Consider the following 25,301-nt stretch of genomic DNA (forward strand, 5'->3'; position numbering starts at 1 on the left):
TGGTCAGAGGCGTGGCCTAAAATTTTCAGCGGCGCGCACGCGCGCGCCACAACCTTTGTCCCTCTTTCCCATCTTCAAAAGTTGGGAGGTATGGTTTACAGCTATTTTAAACCTGTGAAATACTTTGTAGCAAACACAGTTTACATGACATCAAAAAGAATTCCTGCTCCATTTTATACTAATAAATTGATATAACAGAACTGGGGCCGGAGGACCGATGATTGCTGTGCGGCCTAACGAGGGACAGCCGCCCATCCCGATGTCAACATATTCCGAGACAGCAGAGGGCGCTCAATAACAACAAGAATCCGCTCCAGACATCCTGTGCACATGGCCGCTGCCGACGTCACTAACATGCGACAGGTCATGCCGTGTCCCCCCATGTGATCTGCCGCTGTGTTGCTGGGATCACCGGAGAACCTCGCTCGGGATGTCGCTCTTTGTCATAAACAGGTGCTCGTATTTGATATTGCTTCCGGTCTGTGTCCTTACAGCACCGTGATCGGACGGGAAAGCGCCAGCAGATCACTGACCTGCGGCGGCAGCTTCAGCAGCTGAGAGCCGTATAATGGTGGTGTATGGCGACCTCTTCCTGTGGGATCTCCATGATGAGCCTTTCTCCCCATAATGGGGGTTGCTGATCTCCCCCTGCAGCAAGCAACATGGTCTCCTTGTAGTTCATTGCTGGAATCTCTGTGTCGTTCTCTACAGCTTCCATATTAGTTTCCACCTGTGGGAAGTTTACTTTGACTTGTGTTATTATTGATGGTGGTCGGTAACCAATGACCCCCTTAGTTATGATAAGTTACAGACATAAATAACACCTTAAAGGGAAGGTGTCAACAGAAAATGATCTGTTGTTTAAATCAGGTTTTTGTGCCAAATCTGTGTTTTCTTAATTTTGGCATTTTTTATATTTCTCACATTGGCCACTGGGGCTGTTTTAGTCTCCTACTTTGTCCTTCAAGGAAGACTTTATAGTAAGGTGTCATTATCAGAGGGAGGATTACAGTGATGGGTAACAGCTCTATACACCGCTGGTAACACAGGATCCACCACGCACAATAGGTGATGTCACAGCGACCCTGAGCCCCCGCTTCACAATCGTCTTTCACAGGCTCATTAGATTCTTAAATACAAAAGTGACATTGCTGCTAATGTACATGTAAGTTTTCTGAAAGAACAGGGAGATAGTCTAAAAAAAAAAAAAAAAAAACCCTACTGGCTAATGTAAAAATTGCAGGATTTCTCATTTTTATTTTTAATGCCGATCAAAAGTAAAAGATAAAAAATTGTCAGACATTTTGACAAATACGTGAAACACAAACTGGAAACAATAAGTTATTTTCTGATGACATTTTCCCTTTAATCCCCTATTCCTTTGGCTCCTGTCAGTTTTCCTTGGCGGCACTGTACCATGGTTCATCTTCAGCGGTTTGTGTTGGCAAAGAATAGCGACGTTAGCCAAAAGTGTATCTGGGCAGAAGACCTGTGCCCCCTCATTCTAGGTAACAGGGGATCAGGATCTTTTCTCTTTATCAGAAATATATATAATTTCTCATAACTCACTACTGTATGTATATTAGAGCAGTGAGTTATGAGAAATTATATATTTTTCTGATAAAGAGAAAAGATCCTGATCCCCTGTTTATAATATATATTTTCTCATAACTCGCTGCTCTTGGGACCCCATGTAAAATACATAGTAGGGCTCCTTCCATCTACCATGAGCCCCTTATAATACTAGAGTTGTCTTCAGTGGTTTATGGCTCATTGCAAGTGCAACCTCGGCCATATACAGTGCCTAAAAGTAGTATTCAACCCCCTGCAGATTTAGCAGGTTTAATAAGATGCAAATAAGTTAGAGCCTTCAAACTTCAAACTTCAAACAAGAGCAGGATTTATTAACAGATGCATAAATCTTACAAACCAAAAAGTTTTGTTGCTCAGTTAAATTTTTATAAATTTTAAACATAAAAGTGTGGGTCAATTTTTCTTCAACCCCTAGGTTTAATATTTTGTGGAATAACCTTTGTTTGCAATTACAGCTAATAATCGTCTTTTATAAGACCTGATCAGGCCGGCACAGGTCTCTGGAGTTATCTTGGCCCACTCCTCCATGCAGATCTTCTCCAAGTTATCTAGGTTCTTTGGGTGTCTCATGTGGACTTTAATCTTGAGCTCCTTCCACAAGTTTTCAATTGGGTTAAGGTCAGGAGACTGACTAGGCCACTGCAACACCTTGATTTTTTGCCTCTTGAACCAGGCCTTGGTTTTCTTGGCTGTGTGCTTTGGGTCGTTGTCTTGTTGGAAGATGAAATGACGACCCATCTTAAGATCCTTGATGGAGGAGCGGAGGTTCTTGGCCAAAATATCCAGGTAGGCCGTGCTATCCATCTTCCCACGGATGCAGACCAGATGGCCAGGCCCCTTGGCTGAGAAACAGCCCCACAGCATGATGCTGCCACCACCATGCTTGACTGTAGGGATGGTATTCTTGGGGTCGTATGCAGTGCCATCCAGTCTCCAAACGTCACGTGTGTGGTTGGCACCAAAGATCTCGATCTTGGTCTCATCAGACCAGAGAACCTTGAACCAGTCAGTCTCAGAGTCCTCCAAGTGATCATGAGCAAACTGTAGACGAGCCTTGACATGACACTTTGAAAGTAAAGGTACCTTACGGGCTCGTCTGGAACGGAGACCATTGCGGTGGAGTACGTTACTTATGGTATTGACTGAAACCAATGTCCCCACTGCCATGAGATCTTCCCGGAGCTCCTTCCTTGTTGTCCTTGGGTTAGCCTTGACTCTTCGGACAAGCCTGGCCTCGGCACAGGAGGAAACTTTCAAAGGCTGTCCAGGCCGTGGAAGGCTAACAGTAGTTCCATAAGCCTTCCACTTCCGGATGATGCTCCCAACAGTGGAGACAGGTAGGCCCAACTCCTTGGAAAGGGTTTTGTACCCCTTGCCAGCCTTGTGACCCTCCACGATCTTGTCTCTGATGGCCTTGGAATGCTCCTTTGTCTTTCCCATGTTGACCATGTATGAGTGCTGTTCACAAGTTTGGGGAGGGTCTTAAATAGTCAGAAAAGGCTGGAAAAAGAAATAATTAATCCAAACATGTGAAGCTCATTGTTCTTTGTGCCTGAACTACTTCTTAATACTTTAGGGGAACCAAACAGAATTCTGGGGGGTTGAGGGGTTGAATAATAACTGACCCTCTGAAAAAACTTTTCACAATTTAAAAAAAAAAATAAACAAAGAAATAACATTCTTTTTTGCTGCAGTGCATTTCACACTTCCAGGCTGATCTACAGTCCAAATGTCACAATGCCAAGTTAATTCCAACTGTGTAAACCTGCTAAATCTGCAGGGGGTTGAATACTACTTGTAGGCACTGTATATGCCGCCAATGATTGGTGCACTGGAACCTTTTAATGGTGTGATCTATTTTAAACACAGCTTGTTTTTCCCACTTCCACATTTCTAAAACCATTTTTTAATGTACCTATCAACATAGCTCTACTTTGGCTCATTTTTTTGTGAGGTGATTTCGTCAAGGCCACATGTTAACCTCTGAACACGATATAATACACTGCAATGTTTCTATACTGCAATGCACTATTGTTTTTAAGTGCTTTATTGACAACCTGTTAGACGTAGGCCATGGCAGAGTTAGTCACCTTTGCAAGGTTCCTGGCTGCATCAGCCACCTATCGGCACCCTACAATCTCCGAATAATGAGGCAGGCGCAGCTTCTGTGCCACTGCCATAACTGTGGCCATCTTTTCCCATCTCTATATTTAAATGTATAGTTGCCTAACGGGTAAAATGTTGGTGCTCCCTACATATTATGTAACCATTATCCTTCTCCTTGTTAGGTACCTTGGTGATGAGGTAGATTCAACTAAAGATAGGGCCAAAGATTTGCTAAAGAAGCTACATCAACAAGCCAAGGAACGGCAGTCACAACTAAAATGTCTGGAGAAAAATGTGAAGGGAATTTCAAAGTCCTACAGTGTAGAGGAGGTACGGGAATCCAAGGTGTCAGAAAAAGAGAAGAAACCTAAGAAACGGAAGAAAACTCTCGATGAGTCACCTACTGAGGTGGAGAATCCTTGTCTTGATGTTGAGGCAAAGGATGTAGGAAATGTGAAGGTAAAGAAGTCTCGCAAGCAAAACGTCAGTGATGAGGAGCAAGAAAAGATCAAAGGTCTGGATGCACCAGATGAAAAAAGGAAGCATAAGAAGAAAGTCAGTAAATGTGAGGCAGGAATGAGATCTAACTCCGAATCCGCCCTTAGTGAAGACTCAAAGACTGCTCATAAGAAGGAACCCAAACAAGGAGATGAGAACTCTGACAAAGAATTGGGGGATGTAATGGAAGATACAAAAGTAGCGTGCACAAAGGAGGATAACACTGAATTAGAAGGGAGCACAGCAAAAAGTGACGAGGCTGAGCCGGAACAGAAGAGTGGAGGGAAAAAAGACTTTCTACTTCTTGGAGGCTTTAAGGCCAAACCAGTTCAGAAGGTAAGACCGTTCAGCAGACATACAAACCCTTGAAGGTTATAAAGTATGATTAATTTGTAAACTGACACCTTGATTGCTTTCTCTTGTAGGTGCTTCCAGTTCTACCACAGTGGTTAGCAAAACCTAATCTGGTTCAGAAAGATATTAAGCAGAACCTTGTCCCCATCCATGATATTCCATGTTTAGCCCCGAGCATGCTAAAGAGACTGGAGTCCAACAAAGTGAAATCTTTCTTTCCAGGTAGTAATACCAACTTACAGTTTTTACTCAGGTCTATTTAATATGATGTTGTGGAGATCCTTTTGACACTGGGGGAAGGGGAACCATATCCTAGAAAAAATGTGTGCCTTTAAATGACTTATGGGGTTGTTCGATCATTTTATAAAAGTCTGTAGTCAAGTATGATGTTGCCATGTGACCGCAAGAATGCAATTTGCACATTTCCGGCCACATTCTGACTAGACATGTATTCACTTGTGCTCAGCGAGGCTGCACACGTCTAGTCATAGTCAGCATGTGACTGCATGTATGCAGATCACACATTTGCGGTCACGTTACCGTCCTCTCTTGCCGACAAGATCAGAGAATCAGGACAGCATATGGTGCACACGCTGTCAGGATTCAGAAGTCTGCAGCAACGTAAAGTAAGGTATATGAAATGGTAAATAATTCACACTATGTAGGTAAAAATTACATAAATAACACCTTATAGATTTAGTCACCATGGTACCACATAATAAAACGACCATCCGTACCAATAGTGCAAAAAAAGACCCTTAGGGCCTATCATCAATTACATATACCACAACAAAAAAAGCGATGAAATAACGGTCCAACACAATATATATACATATATAACCTTTATTGATACTCAATATGACCAAAGTGCAAGGAGGGAAAGTGACAATAGCAGAATCACACTGAAAAAAGCAGGAGGCGCGCGCCCAGGGCCATGTCTATAGACCAAATAGTTACCTAGTAAATGGGCCTTTGACAGAAAAACCAAGCAAAAATGCAAAACAATCAATAAAAAATGAAAAAAATGAAAAAAACACACAACGCAAAAGCCCAGTACCAATAGGTACAAATATATTGCGGCAATAAAGTAAATTGGTCTGTAATACTCAATAGACCATCATTAATATGATGGTGCACAGACAAGGCTGCAGGTAATATAACAAGCGGTAGCTGGCCATAAATGCGGCACTAGTAAACCTACAGTCCTTCCCATAGCATACCACCAACCAAAGATCAATAAGCTAGCTTACCGCACTGGAAGACAATGGAGCCTGGGACCGCGCCTCCGCCCCAACGCGCGTTTCGGCGGGAACACCTTCGTCAGGGGGCAGAGATACGGTGTGCACAACATGTTTAAAAAGCGCTGACAACGGAAATGACGTTACCCGGTAGCCGGAAGTGACGATGCGGTAGCTAGGAGACCCGAGCGTCGGCCGCGCCCGAGTATTGCCGAGGGACTCCGAGAACACAGGGGCCCCATGTGACCCGGAGTACCCAACAGCAGCAACAAGGGCGCGCAGGCGCACCACGACCTCACCACATCCGCATCAACGCTAAACCGGTAAGTATAAGGGGGAGCGTTTATAAGTACAAGAAGAAACTTCTACAGATCAGAATGATGCGATGGAGAGCAATGTACCTTATATTAAAGACACAACATAATACAAATTGGTGATTAGCCCATACATGGTTTCTCTTACATATACCTATAGCATAGTATTCATTCATGGAAATAATTAAATACGCAAACTGAGCTATATGTACACAAAAAGGCAAAGGTATATAATAATAAAATAGAATAGAATAAAGGGCTATACAATAGATACAAATGCACTCATATAATCTACAAAGTCCACATAACTAATAATACATAATAGTATGCTTAGAAAAATTATCTTTACAAAATCCAATCAAATTAGAACACTCTTCACACGCTCCTCTTCATGTGGTGATCTTGATGAGAAGAAAAAGATGGCAAACTTTCAAATACGCCATTCCGGTGCCAAAAGCACTAAACAGACAATTAAAAAAGATAAATTAAAACCACAATAAAAACAATCAGCATAATCCTGGTAATGTCAAAGCCAGGCCAAGACCAGCAAGCTGATGGAATAGGACACAGAACGAGTCACTTATACGGTTGCAAAAATTATTCAAGAATTATTCAAGAAAGGGGGCATAGCTAATATTTTCATTTAATCCAGCAGGCTGGACCGTACCCAAGGTCCAAATCCATCTGGACTCCATACGGGCCAGCCTCTGGAATGTGCCCCCCCCACGAATCCCAACCTCCAAAAGATCGATACCCCTGGCTCTAAGAAGACCAGCATTACAGTCATGAAACAACTTAAAATGTCGTGGTAGTGTTTTCAGGGTGGAGATGTCCTCCACTGTCGCCGCTGCGTCAATGCCCAGAACATGTTCACGAATCCGCGTTTTTAAATAGCGAGTTGTCATGCCCACATACATTTTAGGACATGGGCATGTAACAATATAGATTACATTTTTACTTGTACAAGATATTCTTTTCTTAATCTTGAATTCACGTGACCCATCAAATTTGTGGAACACGTCAATTCTCTCAATGTTCGGGCAGGCAACGCAGCGGCCACATGGGACACACCCCACCCTGGCTGTCATAGAATCAAGAAAGGTGGAAACTCGTCCACCAGTATAATGACTATGGACCAAATAGTCTCTAAGATTTCTGGATCTCCTGACTGCAATGCCGGCCCTCTCCGGTAGATATCGTGCGAGAATAGGATCAGCTCGCAATAAATGCCAGGATTTTTGCAAGATGTCTCTCATTTTTGGAAACTGGGAATGGTACTTTGTAGTAAACCGGACTATCTCATGGTTTGATCTCTTATTGGTATTATATAACAGCATATCTCTGGAAGAATGTTTGGCTCTATTAAATGCCTTTTTAATACTTCGCTTGCTGTGTCCACGAATTATTAACCTATCCTTTAGATCCTCAGCTTGGCTCAAAAAATCCGTATCCGTGGAACACAGTCTACGTAAACGAAGAAATTGGCCAGTTGGTATGGCCTGAATGACGTGACTAGGATGGGAGGAGGAGGCGTGTAATAAAAGATTAGTTGAGGTGGGCTTCCTGTGTAGGGTAGTCTGAATATCCCCACATGCATCACGTTTCAACCTGACATCTAAAAATTCAATTGATTTATCATCAAACTTATACGTCAGAGTTATATTATTATCATTGTTGTTAAGGGAAGTCATGAAGGTCTCAAGACTGCCAACCGATCCCCGCCAGACCATCATAATGTCGTCAATGTACCGCGTCCAGAGAAGGACGCGGCACATTGACTCCGGAAGGTCAGGCGGGGGGAGGTCCCTCTCCCACAGCCCCAAGAACAGGTTGGCGTACGCAGGGGCGAAAGGAGCCCCCATCGCTGTTCCTTGGAGCTGTAGGAAGAAGGACCCCTTGAAAATGAAAAAATTGTGTGTTAAAGAGAATTCCAATAATTGGCAGATGAGATCCCTCATTTCCCCAGACAAACTAGACATGTTAAGGAAGAATTGCACTGCTCTAAGACCGTCCTGATGACGAATACTGGTGTACAGAGATTCTACATCAGCTGTCACCAATAATTCGTCTTTATCAAGATGTATACCGTTCACCAATCTCAAGAATTCACCAGTATCTTTCAAATAGGATGGTAAATTTAGCACCAATGGTTGAAGTTTCGAATCTATCCACTGATTTACCCTCTCTAAATAATTTCCTCTCCCTGATATTATTGGACGACCCGGGGGCGTCCTCATGTCCTTGTGGATCTTGGGAAGCAGGTAGAAGGTAGGGATTGTAGGTTCACTAACCACTAGTGCCGAGGCCAATTCACCAGTAATAACACCCGCATCCCTAGCCCCCTTAATTATGTCAGTAAGCTGCTTAACATAGGCAAATAAGGGGGCTAGGGATGCGGGTGTTATTACTGGTGAATTGGCCTCGGCACTAGTGGTTAGTGAACCTACAATCCCTACCTTCTACCTGCTTCCCAAGATCCACAAGGACATGAGGACGCCCCCGGGTCGTCCAATAATATCAGGGAGAGGAAATTATTTAGAGAGGGTAAATCAGTGGATAGATTCGAAACTTCAACCATTGGTGCTAAATTTACCATCCTATTTGAAAGATACTGGTGAATTCTTGAGATTGGTGAACGGTATACATCTTGATAAAGACGAATTATTGGTGACAGCTGATGTAGAATCTCTGTACACCAGTATTCGTCATCAGGACGGTCTTAGAGCAGTGCAATTCTTCCTTAACATGTCTAGTTTGTCTGGGGAAATGAGGGATCTCATCTGCCAATTATTGGAATTCTCTTTAACACACAATTTTTTCATTTTCAAGGGGTCCTTCTTCCTACAGCTCCAAGGAACAGCGATGGGGGCTCCTTTCGCCCCTGCGTACGCCAACCTGTTCTTGGGGCTGTGGGAGAGGGACCTCCCCCCGCCTGACCTTCCGGAGTCAATGTGCCGCGTCCTTCTCTGGACGCGGTACATTGACGACATTATGATGGTCTGGCGGGGATCGGTTGGCAGTCTTGAGACCTTCATGACTTCCCTTAACAACAATGATAATAATATAACTCTGACGTATAAGTTTGATGATAAATCAATTGAATTTTTAGATGTCAGGTTGAAACGTGATGCATGTGGGGATATTCAGACTACCCTACACAGGAAGCCCACCTCAACTAATCTTTTATTACACGCCTCCTCCTCCCATCCTAGTCACGTCATTCAGGCCATACCAACTGGCCAATTTCTTCGTTTACGTAGACTGTGTTCCACGGATACGGATTTTTTGAGCCAAGCTGAGGATCTAAAGGATAGGTTAATAATTCGTGGACACAGCAAGCGAAGTATTAAAAAGGCATTTAATAGAGCCAAACATTCTTCCAGAGATATGCTGTTATATAATACCAATAAGAGATCAAACCATGAGATAGTCCGGTTTACTACAAAGTACCATTCCCAGTTTCCAAAAATGAGAGACATCTTGCAAAAATCCTGGCATTTATTGCGAGCTGATCCTATTCTCGCACGATATCTACCGGAGAGGGCCGGCATTGCAGTCAGGAGATCCAGAAATCTTAGAGACTATTTGGTCCATAGTCATTATACTGGTGGACGAGTTTCCACCTTTCTTGATTCTATGACAGCCAGGGTGGGGTGTGTCCCATGTGGCCGCTGCGTTGCCTGCCCGAACATTGAGAGAATTGACGTGTTCCACAAATTTGATGGGTCACGTGAATTCAAGATTAAGAAAAGAATATCTTGTACAAGTAAAAATGTAATCTATATTGTTACATGCCCATGTCCTAAAATGTATGTGGGCATGACAACTCGCTATTTAAAAACGCGGATTCGTGAACATGTTCTGGGCATTGACGCAGCGGCGACAGTGGAGGACATCTCCACCCTGAAAACACTACCACGACATTTTAAGTTGTTTCATGACTGTAATGCTGGTCTTCTTAGAGCCAGGGGTATCGATCTTTTGGAGGTTGGGATTCGTGGGGGGGGCACATTCCAGAGGCTGGCCCGTATGGAGTCCAGATGGATTTGGACCTTGGGTACGGTCCAGCCTGCTGGATTAAATGAAAATATTAGCTATGCCCCCTTTCTTGAATAATTCTTGAATAATTTTTGCAACCGTATAAGTGACTCGTTCTGTGTCCTATTCCATCAGCTTGCTGGTCTTGGCCTGGCTTTGACATTACCAGGATTATGCTGATTGTTTTTATTGTGGTTTTAATTTATCTTTTTTAATTGTCTGTTTAGTGCTTTTGGCACCGGAATGGCGTATTTGAAAGTTTGCCATCTTTTTCTTCTCATCAAGATCACCACATGAAGAGGAGCGTGTGAAGAGTGTTCTAATTTGATTGGATTTTGTAAAGATAATTTTTCTAAGCATACTATTATGTATTATTAGTTATGTGGACTTTGTAGATTATATGAGTGCATTTGTATCTATTGTATAGCCCTTTATTCTATTCTATTTTATTATTATATACCTTTGCCTTTTTGTGTACATATAGCTCAGTTTGCGTATTTAATTATTTCCATGAATGAATACTATGCTATAGGTATATGTAAGAGAAACCATGTATGGGCTAATCACCAATTTGTATTATGTTGTGTCTTTAATATAAGGTACATTGCTCTCCATCGCATCATTCTGATCTGTAGAAGTTTCTTCTTGTACTTATAAACGCTCCCCCTTATACTTACCGGTTTAGCGTTGATGCGGATGTGGTGAGGTCGTGGTGCGCCTGCGCGCCCTTGTTGCTGCTGTTGGGTACTCCGGGTCACATGGGGCCCCTGTGTTCTCGGAGTCCCTCGGCAATACTCGGGCGCGGCCGACGCTCGGGTCTCCTAGCTACCGCATCGTCACTTCCGGCTACCGGGTAACGTCATTTCCGTTGTCAGCGCTTTTTAAACATGTTGTGCACACCGTATCTCTGCCCCCTGACGAAGGTGTTCCCGCCGAAACGCGCGTTGGGGCGGAGGCGCGGTCCCAGGCTCCATTGTCTTCCAGTGCGGTAAGCAAGCTTATTGATCTTTGGTTGGTGGTATGCTATGGGAAGGACTGTAGGTTTACTAGTGCCGCATTTATGGCCAGCTACCGCTTGTTATATTACCTGCAGCCTTGTCTGTGCACCATCATATTAATGATGGTCTATTGAGTATTACAGACCAATTTACTTTATTGCCGCAATATATTTGTACCTATTGGTACTGGGCTTTTGCGTTGTGTGTTTTTTTCATTTTTTTCATTTTTTATTGATTGTTTTGCATTTTTGCTTGGTTTTTCTGTCAAAGGCCCATTTACTAGGTAACTATTTGGTCTATAGACATGGCCCTGGGCGCGCGCCTCCTGCTTTTTTCAGTGTGATTCTGCTATTGTCACTTTCCCTCCTTGCACTTTGGTCATATTGAGTATCAATAAAGGTTATATATGTATATATATTGTGTTGGACAGGTAAAAATTACAGCAGTGGAAATATTGGGGATAAAAGTAGAGATGAGCACAGATTTATTTTTGGGGGGAGGAGGGGCATCTCCGTAGTGTTATTAAAAAAAATAATAAAAAGTGTCCAAATAACTATTTTCCCTTTTAATGAGTTTTGGTTTTTTCTTCTCACTCATGTTTAGTTCAAGCTGAAGTCATCCCAGCTATTTTGGATAGCTGTGCCCATGGATTTCTTGTGGGCAGAGGCGGGTATCGCCCAAATGACATTTGTGTTTCTGCACCTACTGGAAGTGGGAAGACTTTGGCATTTGTCGTTCCAATAGTACAGGTCAGTTTGGCAAAATTAGTGTCACCACCACAGGCGTGGTTGGTCAGTGGACGGCATAACACACTAAACGGGATGGTAAATGGGAGAGGAAGGCCCTAACAAATAGGGAATGAGGGATGGGACACCTCCTGAGCCTATCCCTGCACTCCCCTAACACCCTAAGTGGGTCCTCCCCCCCGCGCTGTCACGAACGTCGTCCCTTGCTGTCACCTCTCTATTCCCTGGCTAGTGCGCTGACTGGCAAGGGCGCTAGCCTCACCACTGCAGATGGTTCAAACACAGGGGGTGGTGACAACACGAGATAGACAAGGTAAGAAACAAAAAAACTTAGCTCCAGGAACCGCTGCCAAGCTTCACACTGATGGACACAGAAACAGGACCCCAAGTCCAGAAGTAGCTGATACAGGGCTAACACCAGAGATCTGCATACTCCAGGGCTGGTCTACAGTAACTCTATGGCCAACAATCAGTTGATGCATCAGGTGACTATTTAAAGGATGGTGGGAGTTGTCACCACCCGCATCAGCTGACCTAGCAACTCAGCAGCTGCAGCAAACTGCCAGCAAGGAAAACTGACATTAACCCCTGCTGGCCTGAAAGGAAAAAAAGCTACATTTAAATTATAGTGGAACCAGAGCTGCCACGAATCCAAAAATGGAATGTGACAATTAGTATTTGCTTTACTGTATAGCACTCTTCACACCGCAGCCACTTTTCATTTTTGCAATTTATTTTTTTCATTTCTTTCTTCCAAGACCTATAACTTTTTTTATTTTTTAATCGATATAGCCATATGAGCTGAATTTTTTTTTCTTGCGGAGTGAGTTGTAGTTTTGATAGACAACATGGGAAAAAACGAATCCAAGTGTGGTGAAAATCGCAACAAAATTCCGATTCCACCTTGATTTTGGGGTTTTGTTTTTACAACATTCAATCTGTGGTAAAAACTACATAGTAACATGACTTTACAGATCGGTATGATTACGCTGATATCGAACTTACGGTATTTTTTTTTCTATTTTTGTGTTGAGATAATTTTTTGAAATTGGTAAAGAAAAAAATGGTTTGTGTTGTCGTTTTTTGACACCCATAAATTTTTGCATCAATCGAGCTGTGTGAAGGCTTGTTTTTAGCGGAGCAATCTGGTGTTTGGCAATTCTGGCGGTTTTGTGAACTTTTTTTTTTTATATTATCAATTATCAAATCACTTGTTCTATATACAGCAACAGTGCAACACTGCTATATTATAGTATATAGAGAAAAATTTAGTCACATGAAGCTAGGCCTTTGGATGGGCTTCATAGGAGTACTGACATAGCAGGCCTACTGCTGCCATAGCAACCCATTGGCACGCCATGATCACATCACATGCATTGACGGACGCATTGATGAGTGACTGTGGAGTTCATAGCAGTGATCGGAGCACTCCTGTTAGAGGCAAATGCTGGCTGTGTAACACAGCCATCATATGCTGAGTGTGGCGCAGGCTCCCCTCCCGAGCCCCCTCGATACACCCGTACCCAACTTGCGCTCACATGTTTTCGAGATGTCTGGATTATGTTACCTCGTACGAATGACTCTTCTACCTGTGCCCTTTCCGAACATACAAACATCATAGAGTGCAGTCCACTGTTCATAATGGCTAACCACTGTGGTGGTCCCGGCCTGCCCATGGTTTACATTGACAGCCAAACATTTGAATGGTCCCCGTGTAGTTCTAGATTTGTCCCGTCTGGCCAGATGGGGCAGTCCATGGCAATAACTGTTAATTTCTTGGGGTTAGAGAAGTGGTTTTCTAGGCAGAATGTTTGTTTTTCTGGATTAATAAGCTAGATTCACTTTTGCCCTTAGGCTTTGACGGAACGTAATGTATGTGAAGTTCGAGCTCTTGTAGTACTGCCCACCAAGGAACTGGCACAACAGGTATGTAACAAAGGCATGATTTGTCTTCTCATTTTTTACTACCATTACGCTGCATTATTTATTCATTTGTTTTTCATTTCTGTTATCAGGTCTGCAAGGTGTTTAATGTCTATGCAGACGGTACGGGTCTCAAGGTTGTCCTGATATCTGGACATAAATCTTTCTCTAAAGAGCAGGAGACTCTGGTCACTAAAAAGTAAGTGTGTATGTATATATATTTCTATATCTCTTAAAGGGGTTGTTTACTACAGGATTACCCTAGCTTAGTTAGTCCAGGACCTTAATAAATAGAAACAGTGTATACCTGATGTTCGGCATTACATCCCGGCTGCAGCCAATGAGCTCGTTATTTGCTGCCTTTACTATTTAGTCAGAGCAGACATCTGCCCTATTGGAATTTTAGAGAATATAGGGGGTGCTCACTGCGCGTACGAGGTGGTGCTCTGTTATGATCTGGTGACCTTGGAGCCGCATGAGACTTTCTCAGGAGTAGGTGGAACCTGTACTGACCGCAAACCCTAAACTGACACCGCAACTAGAAGTAGCCGTCGGGTGTACCTAACACATCCTAGACACCTCGACACAGCCGGAGGACTAAATACCCCTATAGATGGAAATGGTAATTCTATCTTGCCTCAGAGCAGAACCCCAAAGGATAGGCAGCCCCCCACAAATATTGACTGTGAGTATTAGAGGAAAAGACACACGCAGGCAGAAATCAGGATTTAGCAAAAGAGGCCACGCTAGCTAAATAGGAAAGGATAGGACAGAATACTAAGCGGTCAGTATTAAAACCCTAAAAATATCCACAGCAGAGAATACAAAAATTCCACCATCTAACTAAAGACATGGAATGTATATCTGCATCTCCTGAGAATCCAACTTGACTGAAAATATCCAAACACAGTCTAAGCTGGACAAGAAAAAACCATGAATAGCACTGAATTGTAAAGCACACAGCATGTGTGCTGTAGAAACAAAAACCAGACACTTATCTTTGCTAAATTAGCAACAGGGCAGGAGGAACCAGACAGAGATGCAAAACCTCCAAGAACAATGGACAACTGGCAAGGGCTAATGAATCCTGCACACCTAAATATCCCAGTCAGAGCTGCAATCAGCAGGGACACCTGCCCAGGATTGCAACCCAGGGACAACTGCATTACTATCAACAACCACCGGAGGGAACCCAAGAGCAGAATTCACAACAGTGCTCCAAGGTATTAGTTAGCAATAAATAACAAAAAAGCTTGGGCACTCAAATGAAAATTTATTATCCAATGCAACAAAGAAAAAATACAGGATGACCCGACGTTTCGTCACGAACATGCCTTTCTCAAGGTCAATCTGCTGTAGAAGGGGGTCAAAGGTAATGGGACCTAGTCTCCTTTCATGCCTGAATGGTGTGAGGGCGCCGACCACTCTGGCAAAAGGTAATCTGTCTTTCAATCGGGTCATCCTGTATTTTTTCTTTGTTGTATGGTGGTGGTATTTGCCTCATTGGTCTACATTGGACAATAAATTTTCATTTGAGTGCCCAAGCTTTTTTGTTATTTATTGCCCTATTGGAATATCAGAATATTGCTGAGCTGCAGCCTGCATGTGATACAATAAGTCTCGTCACCACTAAGAATAGCAGCGCTGATGCTGCGGTAGGAGGTGAGTATACACTGTTTTTATTTTATATGGTGTCCTGAATTGGTTAAACTGGGGTCTGGTAGTGGTCATCCCTTTTAAAGGGAACCTGTCACCCCCAAAATTGAAGGTCCGCTAAGCCCACCAGCATCAGGGGCTTATCTACAGCATTCTGTAATGCTGTAGATAAGCCCCCGATGTATCCTGAATGATGAAAAAAAGAGGTTAGATTATACTCACCCAGGAGCGGTCCCGCTGCGGTCCGGCACGATGGGTGTCGCGGTCCGGTCCGGGGCCTCCCACCTTCTTACGATGACTTCCTCTTCTTGTAGTCACGCTGCTCTCCGGCGCAGGCGTACTTTGTCTGTCCTGTTGAGGGCAGAGCAAAGTACTGCAGTGCGCAGGCGCTGGGAAAGGTCAGAGAGGCTCAGCGCCTGCGCACTGCAGTACTTTGTCTGTCCTGTTGATGGCAGAGCAGTGTACTGCAGTGCGCTGGGCCTCTCTGACCTTTCCCGGCGCCTGCGCACTGCAGTACTTTGCTCTGCCCTCAACAGGGCCGACAAAGTACGCCGGAGTCGCAGCATGAATACATGAAGAGGACGTCATCGTAAGAAGATAGGAGGCCCCGGACCGCAGGGGGACCGCCCCTGGGTGAATATAATATAACCTCTTTTTCTCAAGCTCCCAATGTATAATGAATGATATCTACAGCATTACAGAATGCTGTAAATAAGCCCCTGATGCTGGTGGGCTTAGCTCACCATCGATTTTGGGGGTGACAGGTTCCGTTTAAAGGCATACCCCAGTAAGAGGTATTGGAGGCTATCCAGAAAATGTGCCATAAATGTATAATTTATGAGTGTCCCATGACTGTACGGGCCTGCAGTGCATAAAACAGATAGGGAAACAGCCAATCCTATATTTACTTGAAACGTTGCGCCTCAGAGGACAAGCTCCGACCTATGGATGTGCCAGAATTGGCACTTGTAGGAATACCTTTATACGGCATCTGACCTTTTCTCCTTTGCACAGAGTACCCTGTGTGATGTGAACGTTATTGCGTTTTTATGATGTACTGCTTATATTCCATTACTTTTTACCATAGGATCTTTGGGTTCTGCAGTCTGGCGGACATTCTTGTGTGCACTCCTGGTAGGCTTGTTGATCACATACAGATGACAGAAGGCTTCACCTTGAGGCATCTACGATTTCTGGTAAGCTTCAGTAAGCTATAAAGGTTGTATGTTGAGTTTTCCTTATTTTATATAGCTGCATCTTTTCCATATTACAGGTTATTGATGAGGCAGATCGCATGATTAACACTATGAATCAAGACTGGCTCACCCAAGTGATCAATGCTGTATATAAGGTGGAACCACAAGATCGTAGCAAGCTTTTTGCTCGCAAGATGCCCGGAGTGCCCACGGCAGCAAAGTAACTAACTGTTAATAATCTTCTTTCCTACATATCGAACGTCCTCTGTATACATTCAGGGGTAGCTTGGAATATGTCACTTCACACTTACTATTTTCTAGTTATGGCCAGATGCAGTTACCGCTGCAGAAGCTGCTTTTCTCCGCTACGCTGACGCACAATCCAGAAACACTTCAGAAGCTCGGCTTGTACCAACCACGGCTCTATACATCTTTATACAAGCAGCCAACGTTACACACTACTGGAGAAGAGGCCGAGCCCCCCACTTCTGAAAAATTCTCTCTCCCCAAGGAGCTTACGGTATGCAGTATTTAAGGGTCTGTGCATATATTGCAGAATTGTCGCTTTTCTTCTGCTCACATTTGTCAGAAAACATTGAGAATCCTGAGGTCTCATGCACACGCTGCAGATTTGGTGCAGATACAAATCTTCAGCTTGTCAATTCTTTTAGCGTTTTTGCTGCAGATTTCACCCATACCAATGAGCGGGGAAAAATCTGCACAGAAAACGAGGCAAAAAATGAACATATTTTACTCTGCGTTTTTCCTGTCAAGACATGCAGAAATTTCTGCACAAAATGCTGACATGTGCACATATCCTAAGGAGATTGTCATCAGGTTTTTACTACCACATCTGAGAGCAGCATGATGCGGGGGAAGAGACACTTATTCCAGCAATGTGTCACTTGCTGGTCTGAAGGCTGCAGTATTAATAAAATCACTGTTTTATCTGAATGCTGAGCTGTGTTTAACCCCTCCCACACCAATGATTGGCAGTTTTCTGCCTATGCACAGTGCACATAGAAAGCTTCTATTAGTGGAGGGGCCAGAGTTATACAGAGCTCATTAAATATGGAGGACTTAATGACGGCAGATTTACTACTAGTCCTGTAGTGATAATATCATTCTGATTTTATAAAACCTACATTGAACATACCAGTAAGTGAAATATTGTTGAAATTGTGATCTCTATATCTACATCATGGTACTTTCAGATGAGGTGGCAAAGACCTGTTGACCGATTGCTTTTGAAAACTAACGTGTGTGTAATGTGTATTAGGTATATATTCTGGGTTGTTAGAAATGACTGTTATGTCTTACAGCACTACTATATTCCATGCAACCTAAGCTCCAAGCCGCTCATCCTCCTCCACTTCTTACTCACCCTACGCTTTTCCCGTGTGCTTTGCTTCACCAACTCAAGAGAGTCTTCACACCGGTAAGAGACTACCCTTAAACATATTCACAATTAGTTGTCATAACAAAATCTTTTAAATCCATACAATAAGTTCCAAAATAATAATAATAAAAAAAGCATTATTTCACTAAAATACAAAATGAGCTATGTGACTAAAGCAGAAGGGTAGCTGAATTTTTGGTGAGATATGCTTGTTAAAGCTAACCTGTCAGCAAGATTTTGCTTAGTAAACTACAGACACTGTCGGGTTGCTGCTATTATACTGATTAAAATGAAACATGGGGTGAAGAAATCAGTCTTGTGGTTCTTGTGTAATCAGTGTTAGAAGTTTTCTGTTAATGAGATGCTCGCGCTTCGGGGCGTGACTGTAGGCAGAGTCTTATATTCTTGCTCTAAACCCGAGAAACCAAGGAAAGACCTGCCCACAGGCCGCCCCGAAGCACAAATGGTCTGTCCTGTCTCTATGATGAGGAAAATGTTTGTGCTTCAGCAGGGCGGCCTGGAAGATAAGACTCTGCCTACAGTCCGGAGCACGGGCATCTCATTAACTGAAAACCTCTAACACTAATTACACAAGAACCACAAGACGGATTTCTGCACCTCAGGTATCATTTTAATTAGTGTAACAGCGGCAACCTGACAATGCCTGTAATTCGCTTCACAAAATCCTGCCCATAGGTTCACCTTAAATGGGATGTCCCATCTTCTCTCTTTGACAGCTCCCTGCTACATAGTTATCTGCCTACCTGATTGATGGAGGGGTTGATCCTGATTGACAGTTCAGATCAGCAGCATCGTCTTGTTGCTAGGCCAAAACTGTGCGCTATATGAGGTAGTGTGTTGTCTCTGCAGCATCAGAAACGGTGAAGCTGGCTGAGATCAGGAACTACCAGTAAGCTGCAGTTATCCTGGCCAGCTTCAATGCAGTGCAGTGCTTACTAGCTCAGAGAATTTGTAGCCCTGTGCATGTTCCAGTGTCCTTGCTAGACCACAGAGGTGGCTGGTCCCATAGGCAATTTTGATTGGTTGCGTCCTGCACATTAAAGGATTGTGGGTCACAAGGGCCCAGAAGAAACGACAACTACGTCCGTTTTAGAACAATGTATAAATATATAGTCTTTATTCACATGTAAACATTACAGATCCAATAAAAAATACAAAATACATTATAACAGGAACAGATGAGGTGCGGTCCCACATGGTGTATAAAGACACCGCATGAACATAAAAACACAATAGGGGCGCCCGGAGCCTGAAACACATCTACCCATACATGTCATAGCCAATAAGGGGTGAATGAATAATAGAATCTAATCCACAAGAGGATATCCCAATCACAAGTACACACCCGTATAATCTATATTGGCATAAATATCACCCCCACACTAGGACCATTACAAATACTGATCTTGTATAAATGGTAATTACCTCTCAGTACAGGGCGGGCAAAGTAGTCACAGGCTCCGTGCGTCCTCCCCAACGCACGTTTCGGCTAAAAACGCCTTCCTCAGGGGGCAGGTGTTTTTATGTTCATGCGGTGTCTTTATACACCATGTGGGACCGCACCTCATCTGTTCCTGTTATAATGTATTTTGTATTTTTTATTGGATCTGTAATGTTTACATGTGAATAAAGACTATATATTTATACATTGTTCTAAAATGGACGTAGTCGTCGTTTCTTCTGGGCCCTTGTGACCCACAATCCTTTCATGTTCTTTAGCGACCTGTTCGTATATTTATCTTTTGGTCCTTTATAGAATGTTGTTATTTGTTGTGGTTTTTGTTATGCGTCCTGCACATTGCACAGTCTGGGATTATTATTCTACTGCTGTGCCCATTTAGACTTGATTTGCATGCTGGTTAATCACATTTTTACATAAATATATAACCTTATAACTATACTATGGGATGCATTGTATTTTACAGCCTGTTCCTGCTTATAAAGCTTTTTGGTGGAATCAATGTAGCCGAATTCTCCTCTCGTCTTAAAGCTGGGGAGAGGAAGAAAACCCTGAAGGAATTTGAGCAAGGAAAGCTACAGTTGTAAGTTGGAATAATATCCTGGTGATTTAGAGGGAAGATAGCATTCTTGCACTCTGTGTAATGGCGTGAGAGCTTAGGAATTAGTTTGTTTTTATTGCAGTGTTGAGAAAACGATACGATCTTGGTAAAAATATCAACTAATCAAGAGCATATTGCCCCATGAAAAGACATGAACGTCATGAATAGTACAAAAAAGATAATTTTATTAATAACAACATAGACAATTACAAAATATCAGTAAAAAACTGTGATGATCAGGAATTGGTGAATGACTACATGGACAGACACAGACTACCAATCCCACCATAACAAAAGTAAAGGTGCAGACTATCTCCAGGCATATACATAGAAAGCTTCAGGCATAGTAAAAAAGCGTGTACTAATATGCAATAGGGAAAAAGACAATGAGGTACGGGAGTATATCATATAAGACCAATATAGTAAGTTTGTACTCCAAGAAGTGGAGCCTCCCGCTGCCTCACCATACAGCCCCCATATTGCACCATGCCCATAAAATGCATACTGTCAAAACCGTCAAGTGAACTGCTTACACGTGACACGGCCCCCCGAGGAAGCTCACCACGCGAAACGCGCGTCGGGGCTCATTTCATGGACACACACAGCATCAAACCTTCCATGGGTAAGCAGTTCACTTGACGGTTTTGACAGTATGCATTTTATGGGCATGGTGCAATATGGGGGCTGTATGGTGAGGCAGCGGGAGGCTCCACTTCTTGGAGTACAAACTTACTATATTGGTCTTATATGATATACTCCCGTACCTCATTGTCTTTTTCCCTATTGCATATTAGTACACGCTTTTTTACTATGCCTGAAGCTTTCTATGTATATGCCTGGAGATAGTCTGCACCTTTACTTTTGTTATGGTGGGATTGGTAGTCTGTGTCTGTCCATGTAGTCATTCACCAATTCCTGATCATCACAGTTTTTTACTGATATTTTGTAATTGTCTATGTTGTTATTAATAAAATTATCTTTTTTGTACTATTCATGACGTTCATGTCTTTTCATGGGGCAATATGCTCTTGATTAGTTGATAGGTTTACCTATTTTGGGAGTTTTGCCCCTCCTGCTCCTTGGTAGAGTGCTATGGGCACTCTTGCTATTTGGGAGCAATACCTTTTGTGTATGCATTCGTAAGATTGGTTTTTGTTTTGATCTTGGTAAAAATGTAAGATGTACAGCAGGCCATGCGCGGATTTCCTCTAAGTAGGAAAAAGGAAGCTTTCTTATTGGGATAAGTCACATGGCAGATACTCCCATTGAGAATGAAGGTGTCGGAGGTCAGCGTGCTCGACTTCCCCCCCTACATTCACGTCTCTATGGAGCATTCCCAGTATCACTGGAGGTCCCAGTGATCATAAAATTATCCCTTATTTCATGGATTGGGGATATCTTTATATCTTGATACAAACCTTTTACTTCTAAAGAAAGATATCTATGCATTACAGTTCTGTGTGGTGTGTGAGACTGCAAAACACAGTGGAGAGATTTAGTTAGACTGGCGTTTTTATTGTTTATTTCTGTTTTAGGCCAGTCTAAAACTGACATGCTGTAGAGTAAGATGCCTAAAATTTATCAAGGGGTGTCCCTTAACCCCTTTCTGACATCGGACGTACTATCCCGTCGAGGTGGGGTGGGCCCCCATGACCACGGACGGGATAGTACGTCCAGCGCGATCGGCGACGCTCACGGGGGGAGCGCGGCCGATCGCGGCCGGGTGTCAGCTGCCTATCGCAGCTGACATCCGGCACTATGTGCCAGGAGCGGTCACGGACCGCTCCCGGCACATTAACCCCCGGCACACCGCGATCAAACATGATCGCGATGTGCCGGCGGTGCAGGGAAGCATCGCGCAGGGAGGGGGCTCCCTGCGGGCTTCCCTGAGCCCCCCGCAGCAACGCGATGTGATCGCGTTGCTGCGAGGGTCTTACCTCCCTCCCTGCCTGCTCCAGACCCGGATCCAAGATGGCCGCGGATCCGGGTCCTGCAGGGAGGGAGGTGGCTTCACAGAAGCCTGCTCAGAGCAGGCACTGTGAAGCAGCCTGCACTTCTCTCAGATCGGTGATCTGTCAGAGTGCTATGCAAACTGGCAGATCACCGATCTGTATTGTCCCCCCCTGGGGCAAAGTAAAAAAGTAAAAAAAAAAAATTCCAAATGTGTAAAAAAAAAAAAAAAAAAATATTCCAAAATAATGGAAAAAAAAAAAATATATTATTCCCATAAATACATTTCTTTATCTAAATAATAAAAAAAAACAATAAAAGTACACATATTTAGTATCGCCGCGTCCGTAACGACCCGACCTATAAAACTGGCCCACTAGTTAACCCCTTCAGTAAACACCGTAAGAAAAAAAAAAAAAAAAGAGGCAAAAAACAACGCTTTATTATCATACCGCCGAACAAAAAGTGGAATAACACGCGATCAAAAAGACAGATATAAATAACCATGGTACCGCTGAAAGCGTCATCTTGTCCCGCAAATAACGAGCCGCCATACAGCATGATCAGCAAAAAAATAAAAAAGTTATAGTCCTGAGAATAAAGCGATGCAAAAATAATTATTTTTTCCATAAAATAGTTTTTACCGTATAAAAGCGCCAAAACATAAAAAAATAATATAAATGAGGTATCGCTGTAATCGTACTGACCCGAAGAATAAAACTGCTTTATCAATTTTACCAAACGCGGAACGGTATAAACGCCTCCCCCAAAAGAAATTCATGAATAGCTGGTTTTTGGTCATTCTGCCTCACAAAAAACGGAATAAAAAGCGATCAAAAAATGTGGCGTGCCCAAAAATGTTACCAATAAAAACGTCAACTCGTCCCGCAAAAAACAAGACCTCACATGACTCTGTGGACCAAAATATGGAAAATTTATAGCTCTCAAAATGTGGTAACGCAAAAAATATTTTTGCAATAAAAAGCATCTTTCAGTGTGTGACGGCTGCCAATCATAAAAATCCGCTAAAAAACCCGCTATAAAAGTAAATCAAACCCCCCTTCATCACCCCCTTAGTTAGGGAAATAGGGAAAAATAAAAAAAATGTATTTATTTCCATTTTCCCATTAGGGTTAGGGCTAGGGTTAGGACTAGGGTTATGGTTAGGTCTAGGGTTAGGGCTTGGGCTAGGGTTAGGGCTAGGGTTAGGGCTAGGGTTAGGGCTAAGGTTAGGGCTAGGTCTAGGGTTAGGGCTAGGATTAGGGCTAGGGTTAGGGTTGGGGCTAGGGTTAGGGCTAGGGTTGGGGCTAAAGTTACGGTTAGGGTTTAGATTACATTTACGGTTGGGAATAGGGTTGGGATTAGGGTTAGGGGTGTGTCAGGGTTAGAGGTGTGGTTAGGGTTACTGTTGGGATTAGGGTTAGGGGTGTGTTTGGATTAGGGTTTCAGTTATAATTGGGGGTTTTCCACTGTTTCGGCACATCAGGGGCTCTCCAAACGCGACATGGCGTCCGATCTCAATTCCAGCCAATTCTGCGTTGAAAAAGTAAAACAGTGCTCCTTCCCTTCCGAGCTCTCCCGTGTGCCCAAACAGCGGTTTACCCCAACATATGGGGTATCAGCGTACTCAGGACAAATAGGACAACAACCTGAGGGGTCCAATTTCTCCTGTTACCCCTGGGAAAATACAAAACTGGGGGCTAAAAAATAATTTTTGTGGGAAAAAAAAAAGAATTTTTATTTTCACGGTTCTGCGTTATAAACTGTAGTGAAACACTTGGGGGTTCAAAGTTCTTACAACACATCTAGATAAGTTCCTTGGGGGGTCTAGTTTCCAAAATGGGGTCACTTGTGCGGGGCTTCTACTGTTTAGGTACATTAGGGGCTCTGCAAACGCAATGTGACGCCTGCAGACCATTCCATCTAAGTCTGCATTCCAAATGGCGCTCCTTCCCTTCCGAGCCCTTCCATGCGTCCAAACGGTGGTTCCCCCCACATATGGGGTATCAGCGCACTCAGGACAAATTGGACAACAACTTTTGGGGTCCAATTTCTCCTGTTACCCTCGGGAAAATACAAAACTGGGGGCTAAAAAATAATTTTTGTGGGAAAAAATTTTTGTTTTATTTTTACGGCTCTGCATTATAAACTTCTGTGAAGCCCTTGGTGGGTCAAAGCGCTCACCACACATCTAGATAAGTTCCTTAGGGGGTCTACTTTCCAACATGGTGTCACTTGTGGGGGGTTTCAATGTTTAGGCACATCAGTGGCTCTCCAAACGCAACATGGCGTCCCATCTCAATTCCTGTCAATTTTGCATTGAAAAGTCAAACGGCGCTCCTTCCCTTCCGAGGTCTCCCATGCGCCCAAACAGTGGTTTACCCCCACATATGGGGTATCAGCGTACTCAGGACAAATTGTACAACAACTTTTTGGGTCCATTTTCTCCTGTTACCCTTGGTAAAATAAAACAAATTGGAGCTGAAGTAAATTTTTTGTGAAAAAAAGTTAAATGTTCATTTTTATTTAAACATTCCAAAACATTCCTGTGAAGCACCAGAAGGGTTAATAAACTTCTTGAATATGGTTTTGAGCACCTTGAGGGGTGCAGTTTTTAGAATGGTGTCACACTTGGGTATTTTCTATCATATAGACCCCTCAAAATGACTTCAAATGTGATGTGGTCCCTAAAAAAAAATGGTGTTGTAAAAATGAGAAATTGCTGGTCAACTTTTAACCCTTATAACTCTCTAACAAAAAAAAATTTTGGTTCCAAAATTGTGCTGATGTAAAGTAGACATGTGGAAAATGTTACTTATTAAGTATTTTGTGTGACATATCTCTGTGATTTAATTGCATAAAAATTCAAAGTTGGAAAATTGCGAAATTTTCAAAATTTTCGCCAAATTTCCGTTTTTTTCACAAATAAACGCAGGTACTATAACAGAATTTTTACCACTATCATGAAGTACAATATGTCACGAGAAAACAATGTCAGTATCACTGGGATCCGTTGAAGCGTTCCAGAGTTATAACCTCATAAAGGGACAGTGGTCAGAATTGTAAAAATTGGCCCGGTCATTAACGTGCAAACCACCCTTGGGGGTGAAGGGGTTAAAGGGCACATGTCACCCCGTTTTTTCAGTATGAGATAAAAATACTGTTAAATAGGGCCTGAGCTGTGCATTACAACAGTGTATTTTGTGGACCC

At 43.1% G+C, this 25,301-nt stretch overlaps 1 protein-coding gene across 1 annotated transcript in view; it reads left to right on the plus strand.

Moving 5' to 3' along the window:
• The first annotated feature begins 297 nt into the window (after positions 1–297).
• Positions 298–25,301, plus strand: part of DDX51 (DEAD-box helicase 51) — a 46,945-nt gene continuing 21,941 nt past the window's right edge. The window contains exons 1-11 of the mRNA XM_077293465.1: positions 298–453; positions 3,882–4,533; positions 4,623–4,773; positions 11,743–11,888; positions 13,740–13,811; positions 13,901–14,007; positions 16,552–16,660; positions 16,738–16,880; positions 16,982–17,180; positions 17,983–18,098; positions 20,006–20,122. Coding sequence (XP_077149580.1) covers positions 431–453; positions 3,882–4,533; positions 4,623–4,773; positions 11,743–11,888; positions 13,740–13,811; positions 13,901–14,007; positions 16,552–16,660; positions 16,738–16,880; positions 16,982–17,180; positions 17,983–18,098; positions 20,006–20,122 — 1,835 coding nt within the window. The 5' untranslated portion in view covers positions 298–430. The remainder of the gene's footprint in view (positions 454–3,881; positions 4,534–4,622; positions 4,774–11,742; positions 11,889–13,739; positions 13,812–13,900; positions 14,008–16,551; positions 16,661–16,737; positions 16,881–16,981; positions 17,181–17,982; positions 18,099–20,005; positions 20,123–25,301) is intronic.

The sequence above is a fragment of the Ranitomeya variabilis genome, chromosome 1 (assembly GCF_051348905.1).
Source record: "Ranitomeya variabilis isolate aRanVar5 chromosome 1, aRanVar5.hap1, whole genome shotgun sequence".
NCBI classification, from domain to species: domain Eukaryota; kingdom Metazoa; phylum Chordata; class Amphibia; order Anura; family Dendrobatidae; genus Ranitomeya; species Ranitomeya variabilis.